Raw genomic sequence first — 13,895 nt, forward strand, 5'->3', positions numbered from 1 at the left:
TCTCTCATGCTGGGAATACTATTCCCAACAGGTAGAGAAGCACCAGGATTGGTCTGAATGGCTTTGTTTGTTGCTCAGATAGTGCACTAGAGCCTTGGGTGTTTTTACAACTTGGCTGTGCAACACAGTCGGGTTGGAGAAACTTAAGTGCACATGTGTGTTTGGCCGGCCTAGGATTGCCGGCCAAGTACACATGCGCACATAAAAGTGCTCACCACTCCTACCCCTGCCACACCTCTCCAACAGGATTGTCCGGCCCCTCCCCGCCCCACTGAAGACTCACTCATTAGCTTTAAGGCAAAAATAAAATGATAATGAAATGCTTTCATTATCATTTTATTTTTCCTCTTTTAGCAGGGGGGTGGCGTTCCTCAGCCATTACGGAGGAGCTGCCCCTGGGAGTTAATGAGAGAGAAAGCAGGTTAGAGGTAGTGAAACAGAGGTAGCCAGAGTTCAGATGGAAAAAGAGCAATGAGGTACAGAGAGAGGCATGAGGGAGACAGGGATGAGTTAGAGCGAAAGGTGCAGTAGAGGGAATCAAGAGTGATAAATTTAGATGCATTCACAGAGAGTGAAAGAAAAAAGGGCAAGGTCATGAGAGAAGAAGAGGTAGACGAAATCAACTGAGCTAATATGGGTATATTGTTATTGAGATTAGGTAGAGAGAGCTGAAAGAATAGGGCATGTTAAAACGCAAACATTTACAACGCATGCTTTTGCAATGCGGTTTATACATCCCAATATTCATTACAACACACGATTTTACCACGCATGCCATCACATCGCATTTTTAGAAACTACATTTACAACACATTCCATTACAACGCATACCATTACAACGCATAATACTTATGCGGCAACAGTAGGTTAAGTGTTGGATAGTGTAGGGGTAAAAAATCCTATTCCCACTCCTGTGAGTGCAACAGTAGGGTAAGTGTTGGATAATGTATGGTTAAAAATTACTATCTCCATGTACCCCAAAACCCATACCCACCTTAAAACTTAAAAAATCCCCATTACTTACCTTATAATGCGTTGTAATAGCATGCGTTGTAGTGACATGCGTTGTAATGGTGGCATTGTAATGGCATGCAATGTAAAGGCTGTTGCGTTGTAACAGCCGCATTGTAAAGGTAGTGCGTTATAATGACTGCGTTGAAATGGATGTTTCCCAGCTGAAATACTGTGACAGTAGATGAAGATACATATAGAGAGATGTTAAGTGTGATGAGGTGGGAAAGATGAGGAGAAGTTAGGAGAAAGAAATAACTGATTATTTGGCAATTAATTGGAAGCAACAACTTGAGAGTGTGAGGGTGGAGTGTGGGCAGGCCAGTCATGCACACTAAGGGACAGATTTATTATTAGTGCAGTAACTAAAGTTGTGGTGCTGCATTGTGCAAGGCGGGGAAAGCACTGCAGAGCGATATTCATTATAAAGTGGCCTATTCCTGTTCACTACCCCTGCAGTGGTGCCCAAACAGGCTGCCTCAAGCCATGCACAACCTTTGCAGCATGGTGCTGTTTAGAGTAGGATTTGTATTCGGAGCACACTCTTCCAGTACAAATTTCTATTCCTGCTCTATACTTAGGTATACTTAGGTGTGCTATGTACTTTGCAGCACACATTAAATGTATGGGATGTTTGAAGAAATTAAAAGATGTATTCATGTTAGAACCCGCTTCAAGGAGGTGTAATGTTTTTTAAACCATGCCCAGCCAGGCTATTTTAGTAGATTAGGCTCTGTGTCAAAAGTATGGGTGCTTACCATTAATCTGCCAAGTTACGCCCCCTTGATGTAAAGTGGTGTAAAGAAGTGCAAATGCTATATGTGCAAAGAAAAGGGTTTCTTTCTAAGACAAATAAAATGTTGTGCTGGAAAGTAAATACCCTTACAAGAGTTGTACTGCTATGCACCACTTATGTGACTTTGCACTAAGTCTAAACCATTAGAAAATCTGTCCCTAAGTTTCTGTTAAGCATGATTGGCTGTGGGCGTTGGCTTGCGCCCAAGGCGAATGGCAGCTGTCCCGTGACTCTCCTGCGGCGGTGGGGATTTGGACGGAGCGAACCCACAAATTTTCGCAGGCACCCATTTCAAAATGTAGGAGGTGCAGTGTGAATATCCACAGAGTCAGAGGACTCATTATTTGCAGTTTTTCTTGGCTGGAGGACAAAGTTGTGGCACATATACCTCGGGACGCACCTCTGACAACCTTGTGTCCGCCATTTTGTTGCTTCTGACGTCGCTGACGGAGTTTTTCTCCAATGCGGCGCCTCACTGCCATGACTCGCTATTTACCTTAAGCCGATTTCGGAGGTCCTTGCGATACTAAAGGTACCTTTTGAACTGCCTTATGACATGCTGGTCGTTTTTCTTTTTTTTCTTCTTCATGATTGCACCACAGCGTGACCAGGCTGAAAAGTGTGAGTCCGCCATTTTGCAAGCCTTCTGAATGCAGCTTCCTCTTGCTGTGAAGCCCTCTACTATATCAATGTGGTAGATAGCCACTATATATTGGCACTCTTCAGATGTATTTTCGCCCTGCTCTTCCCTTTGTTGCTCTTCTATAAATCTGCGCTTTGCCACGAAACAGGCGCTGGAACCATATCTTTATTAAGAGTCTGACTGAACTTTTTTCATATTACATTCTACTCCTAATGTGACGTTACTCGGCTTAGTGAATGTTTTTTTCTTGCCAAATTTGTCATGCTTCTTATTTGACCTGTGCTGATTGTATTGTTTATATTTGCCACTCTTAACCAAATGTATATGATGGTCACATTACACTTTTGCAGGCGCTTATTGTTATTGCTGCTTTAGTGGTGTTACGCTTACGATAACAGAGCAACCTATCTCATTATCTAAGTTCACTGTTTTACCTGCCTGTATTACAGAGCTCTTCTTTCTATGTACTACAACTTGGCATGTATTTAGCTATTCTGTGTTTATGGGTCGTTTTCTTCAGGTTTATGGGCAGGGTATCTGAAAATTTAACACTGTCTACACCCATACCCCGGAAGTTTTTGATTCATATGAGCTCACGCTATAATTGCTTATCCATGGAGGACTCAGCCGTTTCCTCGCCTAAAGGTGCACTGTCTTCCCACACTACTTTGGGTTCCAATGTTACCAAAGCATCAACAAAAATATTGAAAAAAGATCCTCCTTCTCCACCTAAGCAATCTACTTCTGTCACAATGGATCTCGTACTAGAGGAGATCAGAGCCTTGCGCCCATTTATTGAAGAGACTAACTCCACGCTTCAGATGCTTTGTGATAAATGGTCAACAATGGATCAACGAGTCACCACGTTAGAGCAGAATTTTGACTCCTTATCTTCCTCTACTTCTAAAGTGGACTCTCTCTGTTCACAGGTTTCCATACTTCACAAACAAATTGAGAATTTGAAAACAGAAATGGGAGTAATAATCTTTGAATTTATGGTCTTCCTGAAGGAACGGAAGGTCCGGATCCGCCTACCTTCTTTAAATCCTTTCTTCCAAAGCTTCTTAAGTTACCTGAGAGCACTATGTTGAATATACAGAGAGCTCACAGATTAGGACCACCATCGCGCCTAACATCTTCCTCGTCACCACACAAGCCGAGAGGAGTGATCTTGTATTTTCTTGAATACACTGACCTCTTAAAGATTCTGTCAGCAGCCAAGGCAACTACTTGCATAACTTGGTCAGGAAGTTCTTTGTTCATCTCTCAAGATTACGCCAACCGACTGCTGATCGGTGCAAAGAATTTTCAGCATTGCGATCGCAATTACGCTCAATAGGTGCAAGATATTGTCTTTTTCACCTTTGCTTGTTTAAAGTGACCATCAATAATAAAACCACCACCTACGAGGATCGAATGAAGCTGAAGAGTTTCATGTACTCTTATCACGCTGACACAATGGAGACTAATTCATCATTTGGTTCCAGCTAGATTGTGTACAGAATCTGTTCTGGTTACAGTATTTTCTTGTTTTTTGCACTGGTTTTTGATCCATTCGTTATTTATTAATATGTAAACAGCAGTTAACTTATGTTGTTACTGTTCTCATTATATTTACTCCTTCTTCCTCTCCTCACAGGTTGTAGCTGCGTGTTTTTCCGTCCCTGTGTTTGAAGTATGTTCGTTCTGCCCTCCTTCCCTTGTGGGTCCTGGACACGTCATTGTTCCGTGTGGCCTTCCATCCCCCCACCTCTCGTATGTCTTGGATTGTATGTACGTTTTTTTTCTCAATTATTCTTTATCTCTTTCATGATATCTTTCCTTCTACTCTTCTCTTTCTTTCTTTGAGCACTTTATTTTCTCTCTTACCTTCCTCATTTCCTTTTTCTACCTTGCAATTCTCTTCTTTCTTTCAGAGGTTGTCTCTTCGTTTTGCTCCTTTTCCTTCTTGCTTTTCTTTCCTAATTCAATTATCTCACCTTTTGTGCAGTTGGTTTGATATTAATCATACCCTAATTCATTTAGAATGTTTTTCTTATTGGAATTTTCCGTATTGTCAAAGTTTTAATTTATGCCTTTAAAACTTATTTTTTGGAATGTCAGAGGTTTACATTCACCTATTAAGCGTCAGAGAGTTTTGACAGATTTGATAAACTGGGGGCAGATGTTGCTTGCATACAAGAATCTCACTTAACTAGTGATGAATATGGGAAACTCAAAAGAGCTTGGGTGGGTGTAAGTATGGGCGGAAAATCCGTTTCGCTCGCGGATTTTGCGGATTTTCGGTAAATTCGCAATCCGCGAGATTTGCGAATTTCCCGTGAAATCCGCAAATCCGCGAGCAGCGGATTTTATGGCTTGCTCGCACTGTTTGCGGCTTGCCAGTACAACTTCGCACCCCGCGAGTAAGTGCTAAATTGCAGAAATACGATCTTAGCAAAACTGAAACTACTTACCAGGTTCAAAAGTTCAGGCTCATCATTAGTAGCCATTTCCTGAAGTGCTTCCTGAGGGGCCTCTCCAGAGTTCAGTTGCCAGTTGCAACTATTATGTGACCCTGCTCTGAACCTCAGAATAGTTACACATATGCCACAAAGGTCCTGAATTACAGCTAAGGGAGACAAGCAGGAGCCAGGCTGGAAGTTAAAATCCATTAATCAGCCCCTAATTCATTATTGTCAGTTGGGGCAGGGCAGGTGTTGTAACTAATTTTGCAACAATGAAAGCACTTAGCAAGTGCAAAAGATCACTAATCAGGAAGCACTAAGGAAGCAGGTGCCAGCTAAAAAAATATTCTGTGACACATTAATCAGCCCCAAATTAATTCAGGTCACTTGAGGCAGGGAAGGTGTGCTTTGCTTTGCCGAAAATAATGTACACTGGACAACCAGAGGGTGTGGTGATGAAACAGAGGGTGGCATGGGTGGGCCAGAGGGTGGCATGAGTAGTCAGAGAGTGGCAGTGGTGACAGAGAGTGGCAGTGATGAAGAAGAGTGTCCCAAACAGGCTGGACACGTAGAAACAACAAGTTCGCAAAACTTGCGACCCGACAGGTAAGTTCGCAAATTGCGAAATTGTAAAAACCCTCGCGAACTGGCAGAAACACGCGCGAACACAAAAAAAAAATCCGCAAATTCGCGGGAATTCGCGGATTTTGCGGATTGCGAGTTCGCAAATCCGCAGAATTCGCGTACGCGAGATTCGCAAAATTCGCCCATGCTTAGGTGGGTGACGTTCTTTTTTCTCCGGGTGATGGCAAACATAATGGAGTTATTATTCTTTTCCGTAAATCCCTTTCCATTAAGAGCCTATCTCATTGTACAGACCAAGTAGGTAGATGGGTATTTGTCAAATTTATGATTGATAATGTTCCGGTCTCTTTACTGACCATCTACACACCCACAATTGGTGACCCCTCTTTTTGGCCTTCTTTAACCAAACAAATTGCACAATGTTATGATGATAATTTTATCCTTGCAGGTGACTGTAATGAAATCTTGGACCCATTTTTAGATCGAAGCTCCTCAGTCCCCTTTACACCTCATAGATCTCACAAATCATTCACGCATATCATTGAACAACACAAGGTCATAGATGCTTGGAGACTTTGCAATCCTACCTTAAGAGAATACTCCTTTTACTCACCAGTACATCATACTCAGTCACGTTTAGATTATATCTTTGTTTCTCATAACATCTCTCAATCATTAATGAAGGCAGATATTGCGTCTATTCTAATATCTGATCATGCCCCTTACCATACATCTTGATGTTTTGCATAAGCCCAACCTATCTCGCAAATGGCGTTTCAATAATGCACTTCTTCTAGACCCAGTCTTTACGTCATCCTTCATTTCTTTTTTTCACGAATATTTCACCAATAATCAAATGGATGGTATGTCCTTTCAGGTAATCTGGGATGCTTTCAAAGCCTCAGCTAGAGACTTTATCATTCGCCTTGTCTCCAATAAACGTAAAAAAGCACAGCAGAACGCAAATGTTTTACTGCCAAAATTAAGAAATTGGAACACTTCTATTACTCCTCCAAATCAAAGACTTGCTTATCTGAACTCCTAAAAATCAAATTTCAATTTAATCAAGATACCACTAATAATGCTTTGAATTATTTACTTAAATCTAGAGCAAAGTTTTATGGTGTTCAGAATAAAGGCGGGAAACTGTTGGCTAACTATTTCAAAGTTAAACAAAACAAGCTTAACATAGCATCTATTTTTGGTAATGACAATTCATTAAAATTTAAGGATGAAGAAATCTTAATTGAATTCCTTCAATTTTATAAAACATTGTACACGTCTGAAACCCTTTCTTCTGAACACTCTATTTCTCAGTTCCTACCCAAAATTCATTATCCATCTGAGGCCCGCCCAGATCTCTCTTTTTTAGAATCTGACATTACACAGAAAGAACTTCATGCTGCCTTAAAAATTCTCAAAATGGATATGGTCCAGACGGTCTCACTGTAGAATTTTTTTACTCATTTTGCATCTTTATTGATCCCCAAATTGCATACCCTTATACTTTCTTTTTTGCAGTCTGGAGCATCTGCTGGATCTTTTTCTGATGCTCTTATTTGCCTTATTCCTAAAGATGGTAAAGATGCTCAACACTGTAAGAACTATCGGCCCATTTCCCTGGTCAACATAGACTATAAAATAATTCCAAATGCTTTAGCGTTACGATTGGAGTCTCACATGCCCGATTTGCTGGGAACTGAGCAATCTGGCTTTGTTAACCTCATAGATGCTCGTAAACATCCCTCCCCAGTGCTGCGCTGTCCATTGGAACTAGTGCTGAATGGACGTCCAATGGTCGTGCGCAGCACTGGGGAGGTAGTGCTGCCGTCGGCCAATGCACCGAGGCAGCACTTAAGGGGTTAAAGGAAGACTTATTATGGACAACACACGCCTATTTTTCGATATTCTATCCAAGGCCTCACGTGTGTCTCATTCTCTGGCAGCCATTGCTTTGGATGCAGAAAAAGCATTCGATAGAGTTGAAGGGCCTTACATCTTCCGTACCCTTCAGTGGTTTGGTTTTGGCCCAAAAATTATTGCTCTAATTTCTATTTTATATTCCAATCCCAGAGCAGCTGTCACAACGAATGGTGGAGTTTCCTCTTATTTTAATCTTGCTAGGGAAGTTAGACAAGGATGTCCACTGTCCCCATTTCTTTTTAATATTGCCTTAGAACCTTTTTTACTCCGGATTCGTCAAAATGATAATATTCACAGCTTTACTTTTAAAGAGAACAGTATTAAAATGGCGGCTTATGCGGATGATGTGCTTTTATTTTTATCGCAACCTCAGGCTTCTCTCCCTGCCTTTTTGGAAGATGTAGAATCCTTTGCGTCCGTCTCTGGTTACAAATCGAATAAAGACAAGTGTGAAATTTTACCCTTGACAAAATATACTTTTAGTGCTGATTTTGCTATTTCGGGCTTCTCATGGAGTCCAAAATGTATTAAATATTTAGATTTGCATTTTACCTAATCCATAGCGGGGACAGTATCACGATGCAGGGACACTTGCGTACAAAGACTATCTTCTTTTTTTTTAAATCTTTTTATTGAATAATCAGCTCCGTAACAGTGCGCATCAGTTAGCAATCATAATACACCGACAATCAGCCATAGAATCAACCATATCAGCACATACAATAATTAGGCCCACCTCCCGCAACAAAGACTAACAACGAAACGGCATCCCCTATATTTGTCCTGGTGGGGCCGTTTGGACACCATAAAAATGATGCTCTCCCCCATAGTCCTATATACAATTTCTAATATTCCATTGTCGATTCCTCTCAAGTATTTTTTAAAAATCAATTCCATCTTATCTTCTTTTTTGGGGGGAAACAAGATATCATGCATGTCCATTCACAAATTGATTGGTCCAAAATCGGAAGGTGTGACAAACTTTCCTGATTTTCCTCTTTTCCATAAATCCTTCATATTAACTCAATCGTCATGGTGGCTCTCTGATCCTTCCATGCCTTGTCCTCTTTGGACTACATTAGAACGATCTTTCAATTCTCCTGTTTCCTTCCAGGATATTTATCCTTTACGCATAAACCACAATCTGTGTCCACTCCTATTCTTAAACATACTTCCAAAATTATTCCAACAGCTCCTCTGCCATCCTTTCTTGACAATTTACACATTTTAATTAAGAATAAACCATTATTCTGGAAATCCTGGAGACAACGAGGGTTGATTTGGGTCAATCAATTATATAATCGGGATTTGATTATGTCCTTTACACAAGCTTGCACCATGGTTGATTTCCCTTCATCTTTTTGTTCTAGATACACTCTCTTAACACAAACTATTCAATCTGCTTACCTAAAACACAGGCCATTTCTTCTAAGTAGCTCTCTTGAATCTGTTCGCGCAGATAAATTATACTCCCTGCTGCTTCATGAGTCTAAGGCCTCCACTATACATTATTTTTTACATACTTCACCTATACCAAGGGACAAAACTCAGACAGAATTATTATGGGAAAAGGAATTTGATTCCTCCTGGACTGTAGATTTCTGGGATAAAATTTGGCTTAAACTTAGGAATTCTTCCAGGGCTGCCAACACGACACAAACACTCTTTTTTATATATAACAGACTCCTATTATCCCCTCTTGTTCTCAATACATTTTACTCTGATGTCTCACATACATGTTGGTCTTGTTCGCTACCACATGCTGATTTATTTCATTTGCTTTTCACCTGCAAGTTTGTTCGAACTTTTGGGGAAAAGGTGTGGACACAACTAAATTTTATTTTTCCCTCCAATCACCCTTTTTCTATTTTGCATATCTTTTTAGGTAGCTTATCTTCTATTTGGGAACATTCGGATATTAAAGTCAAAATAATTGACCTATTATTAGCAGTAGCTTTCCAACGAAGAACTGGAAGGATTTCACTAAACTCCCATATCAAGCATGGTGGTATGCGGTCTGCTATAATCATAGGCTAGACACCACATTTGTATACCCATCACATTTGGCATCCACAAGTTTAGACTTAAGGGCACCAGTTATTTTATTCATTGACGCTAGTGCTAAATGCTCTGCTACCCCTAATCTTCTTCAGAAAGAAGTTACTAAACCTCCATGACTTCCTTTATGTTAACCTATAGTACTATTTGTATTTCCTTCTATACAGTATAGTATATGATATGATTATTTTGACTGTATATGTAATCTTTGATTGTTTTGTTTTATACCCTGGTTATTTTTTCATTCCAACTGGTACATTGTGTATGATCCTATTGCTTTCACTGTTTTTACATTCTGCACATTATTGTAATCCTTCATCCTAATAAACTTCTTTCTGAACTGAAAAAGCATGATTGGCTGTCATTTTACTGTTATTTTAGAAAAATAAAGTTTTTTTTATAAGCAATGTAATTATGGTAGGAATTTCGACTTTTCCAATTGCTTTACTGGAGGCCCTTGGAAGATACGGGCCCTGGGCAATTGCCCACTTCGCCCATGCTTTCAAACGTTTCTGGATTCATGTCACAGTACTGGAAGAACCAATCACCACCCCCTTGACAACATCTATTGCCATATAGCATTCTGGGTCCTTCAAAGACAGTGCAAGTGCTGCAGATGCGTGGGACTCCCACAACAATCCCTGTGAGGTAGCCTCTATTACGCAGGAAAGTTGCAATGGACCTTGATGCAAGCAAGGGTATTCAGTTCCCCTCGCCCATGGCTGGAGAGGAAAAGCGTGCTATATTTCCGGGGCAGTAGGCGCCTCACACCTCTGGAGCCCAGTGCGACTGCACCTGTACTCCATTGATACCTATGCCCTGGGTAAGCTGTGTAAAGTACCAGCATCTAGAGGTGATTTAGGGCAGTGGTTCTTAACCTGTGGTCTGGGGATCCCTGGGAGTTTGCCATTCCTACTCAGGGGGGCCGCAACTGCTTAGAAAATTTAACAATATTAACAGATTAGTAAAGTGTATATAAACGAAGAAGAAAATTGCTAAAGTGTAATTTTTAAAGCGTTCTGGAAATGTGGAGGAATTTGAAATTTGTGGCTAAAAATTAATTTAAATTAATATCCTCTGATCGATTTGTGTGAGCAGTGCAAGTGCATCAAATAGAATGTAGTATGGAAGATGAGTGGCCTCAGTTGAATTTAGAAAAGCTCCACCCATCCCTTTAAAATTAACATGTTGATTTTTTTAAATATATTAATTTGTGCATTAAATAATAATAATCAGAATTTGTGCATTTTCTTTGATGAATGCTTGTGTCTGTATTTTTTGTGTATTGTTTTGCGGATTAAATCATCAAAAGTGCTTAGGCCATGGTCCCCGGATTCCATTAAGGACTCAGTGGGGTGTCCCCAGATTCTAATAATGATTCATTGGTTCCAGTAATGATTAAGTGGGGGGTCCACGGAAGTCAGAAGGTTAAGAACCACTGACTTAAGGGATTTCGCTTGTGGGATCATTTTTCAATACATAAAACCCAGTTTCGCTAGAATGACATTATGGGCGTGCTTATACACCCTGGTGCTTTCTAGATGGCAACCAGATTTTATATGCTCCTACTAGACCCCCCAGTGCCCAGCCACACATCCAGCTGCCGCACACACAGCACGGTGAAAAGGCATCCAGCTGCCGCACACACAGCACGGTGAAAAGGGATGCCCCTTCGTAGTACAGGGGGCTCTTTGAGTAGCTCGTCATCTAACAACAGTATCCAGACACATGAAACTGACAGAACCCAGAGAAGAAGCACGTGACTGCTAAGCTCACTTGGCGACACATGCTCCTTCTTGGCTAAAAAGGTTGTGATTTATGTGACGCACTTCTTTTCATACGTGACTCAGCCCCGACAGGCTGCAGACACAAAGGGTGGACACTGCTCAGTGAACATTTGCATTGGGACAAAACGACCTTGAGACAAATGACGCACTGTTCGGTGCCAACATTTTTGGCGTGAGAACCCCTGATAAATGTTGGTGTTTGATATGTAACACTTCCTGGGAACGGCATGATTTATTCTCCGAGCAGGCCGTCGAGTTTTTACGAAAAAAAAAGGATTTACTATTGTGGAAGATGAAAAATGACCGCCCTCTGACACCCATGACCTGCAGTTAGATGGATGTAATGAATGAAGTATCAGGAGTCGCAGGGCGGTGGGCCAGGTTTGTGGAACTGAAAAGACCCTCAATAGGTTCCTTCTGGTTAATGTTTACAAACACAACACATTTTAAAATGGTGATATGATGAGCAATCGAACTACTCGGAGAGTGACCGGCTTTAATATGATGCTCGAGCACCCCTAGATTAATGTTATTCACTACAGCAAACGTTCTACATTTGAAGACTCAAATTTGAGCACATTTTGAAAGTCAAACAGCATTTTCATTATTTACAAATATATGACATACATGCACGGCTGCAAACACTGAGGCCCTAACAAGGTACAAAGATGGGCCTATTGAGAAAGGCCAAGCAGTCCTCCTGTGGAACTTTTTTAGACATGCTCACACGCTTTGTGAATTGGCTCCAAAACATCTGAAATGTGAACAAAATGGCAAGATTCATAGAATATGTATATGCACTTTTACTAATAGAGATTAGGACATTTGGGGCCGATTTACAAAGGCACATACATATAAGTGCGTATAACAAGTACTCATCTACTTCTGATGCTCATAAATGCTTATGCTTATCGGCGCAACAATATTTACGTTAGTAGTTGTGTAGTGTGCACCTGTCTACTCAATGCTCTTAAATAAATGCATTCAAAGTTTTACATCGAAAAACACATTCCCACCTTTTGAAAGCATGCCTGCTGCATGTGCAAACACGCCGAAGCCTCCCGCCACGCATTTGCAGTTTATTAAAAAGGTTAAAAATGTATAAAACTCTGATGGGATGTGGTTTCAATGCTTCATCACACTACCCATCATTTGCTTTTCAATCTCGATCCGAGAGATCGGGCGTCCTTCCCGCCATGGCCTACCTGCACGGCTAATATTTTCTGCACATTCTCGCGAGAGGCGGCCTGGCACGTCGCCAGCCCAGCTTGGCTGTAGAGGCCTCGCAGTTTGAAGTACTCCAGCAGGGCCCTGTGCATCCGGTGCTGCAGCGCGGAGAGCTAAAAGGGGGCGAGAGGAGAGAAAAAAACACGGCACCAGTCAGAGTGGGAGACGAAATTAATGGCAGTGTTCGCGAAGAATGATGGAGGGAAATATAGAAAGCAGTCAATAGCCCTCTCTGCACTGTGCGGCTCTGACAGGAATTTCACAGTCTCCTGGCTTCCAGGCCCACTCATGCGCACTCATCAGAAACCAGTCACATCTGGCTGCCAGGATGGGGGGTTAATTTTCTCTAAATGCCTCAGCAGTTTTGTGCTAGCTGAGGCAAACTCTGTGACTGCAAAGCTGATGAGTAAAATATTTCTACTTCACCCAGTTTAACTCAGAACCGATCGCCTCAGGACAGATTGAACCTTTTCTTTTGCAAAAATAATCTTCCAGACGCCTTTTGAATGGCACATCAGGTCAGGCCAAAGTTTGCTACAGAAGTGTGAGACTTTGATGGACACAGTTGCTTGTTTCCCTCTTGTAAGGCTTATCGCAGGCTGGCAATGTGTGCTCCGGAGCATGACAAAACTAAAGTGAATTAACGCGGCCATCAACTACAGAGGGAGAACAATTCCGGGAAGAAATGTCCAGATAGATAGAGCTCCCTGTTAGTTGATCCAGCTACAGACACATAAGTGAATCAAACTCTTTGTCAGCCATGCACATGTTCCAAGAACGCATCATTTCCAAACTCCATTCACAGACGTGTGCCACAACCATGTACACTTCCACTCTCATCTTTAGATTACGAATTCAGGATTATTTCCTTTAAAAACTGATTTGCACAATTGTTATCATAAAAGGCTCGTTGGCGTCATTTAATTGTACTGCAGTAATGTTTCTCGCCATGTTCTGAAACACAGTATATATCTGAGAATGGTACGGTGTTTTTTTTGTCTTTCATTTTAAGTTTACCCTTAGAATTCAAATTTCCCAAGTTCATATTGGTAGAGATCAGACAGCCTGCATATCATCGGACTGTATTTAACATTGTAAACTCATTTAAATCCATGGTTGCAGAGGGACATTCTTCAAACAGTGTTGTATGCCCTGCCGGCCCTTCTCTGGGCTCCTCCATGTCAGAGGTTTGGGACACACAGTTTTCTCAAAACCTTAGCGACAACCTCTGGGCAGACAGCATCAGTTAGAAGGCATCAGATTGGCCATTCTAACTAGGATAGCCCATCTGAAACAGTATTGTATAATTTGTACAGAGGGATAAACACAGAAGGTGATGGGAGGAATTCTTGCAAAGAGTCTAACCACTGGCAATCAATCGGGGTAGCATCCCAATATTATTTTGCTCACCCTGACAC

The 13,895-nt window shown here is 41.3% G+C and overlaps 1 protein-coding gene across 2 annotated transcripts in view; it reads right to left on the reverse strand.

Annotated features, from left to right (window-relative positions):
• Positions 1–13,895, reverse strand: part of CCDC178 (coiled-coil domain containing 178) — a 1,232,457-nt gene that overhangs the window by 164,948 nt on the left and 1,053,614 nt on the right. For both annotated transcript variants that reach the window (XM_086966951.1, XM_086966950.1), the window contains exon 20: positions 12,456–12,590. In XM_086966951.1, the coding sequence (XP_086823077.1) occupies positions 12,456–12,590 (135 nt within the window). The remainder of the gene's footprint in view (positions 1–12,455; positions 12,591–13,895) is intronic.

Source organism: Lissotriton vulgaris, chromosome 4_1, assembly GCF_964263255.1.
Source record: "Lissotriton vulgaris chromosome 4_1, aLisVul1.2, whole genome shotgun sequence".
NCBI lineage: Eukaryota > Metazoa > Chordata > Amphibia > Caudata > Salamandridae > Lissotriton > Lissotriton vulgaris.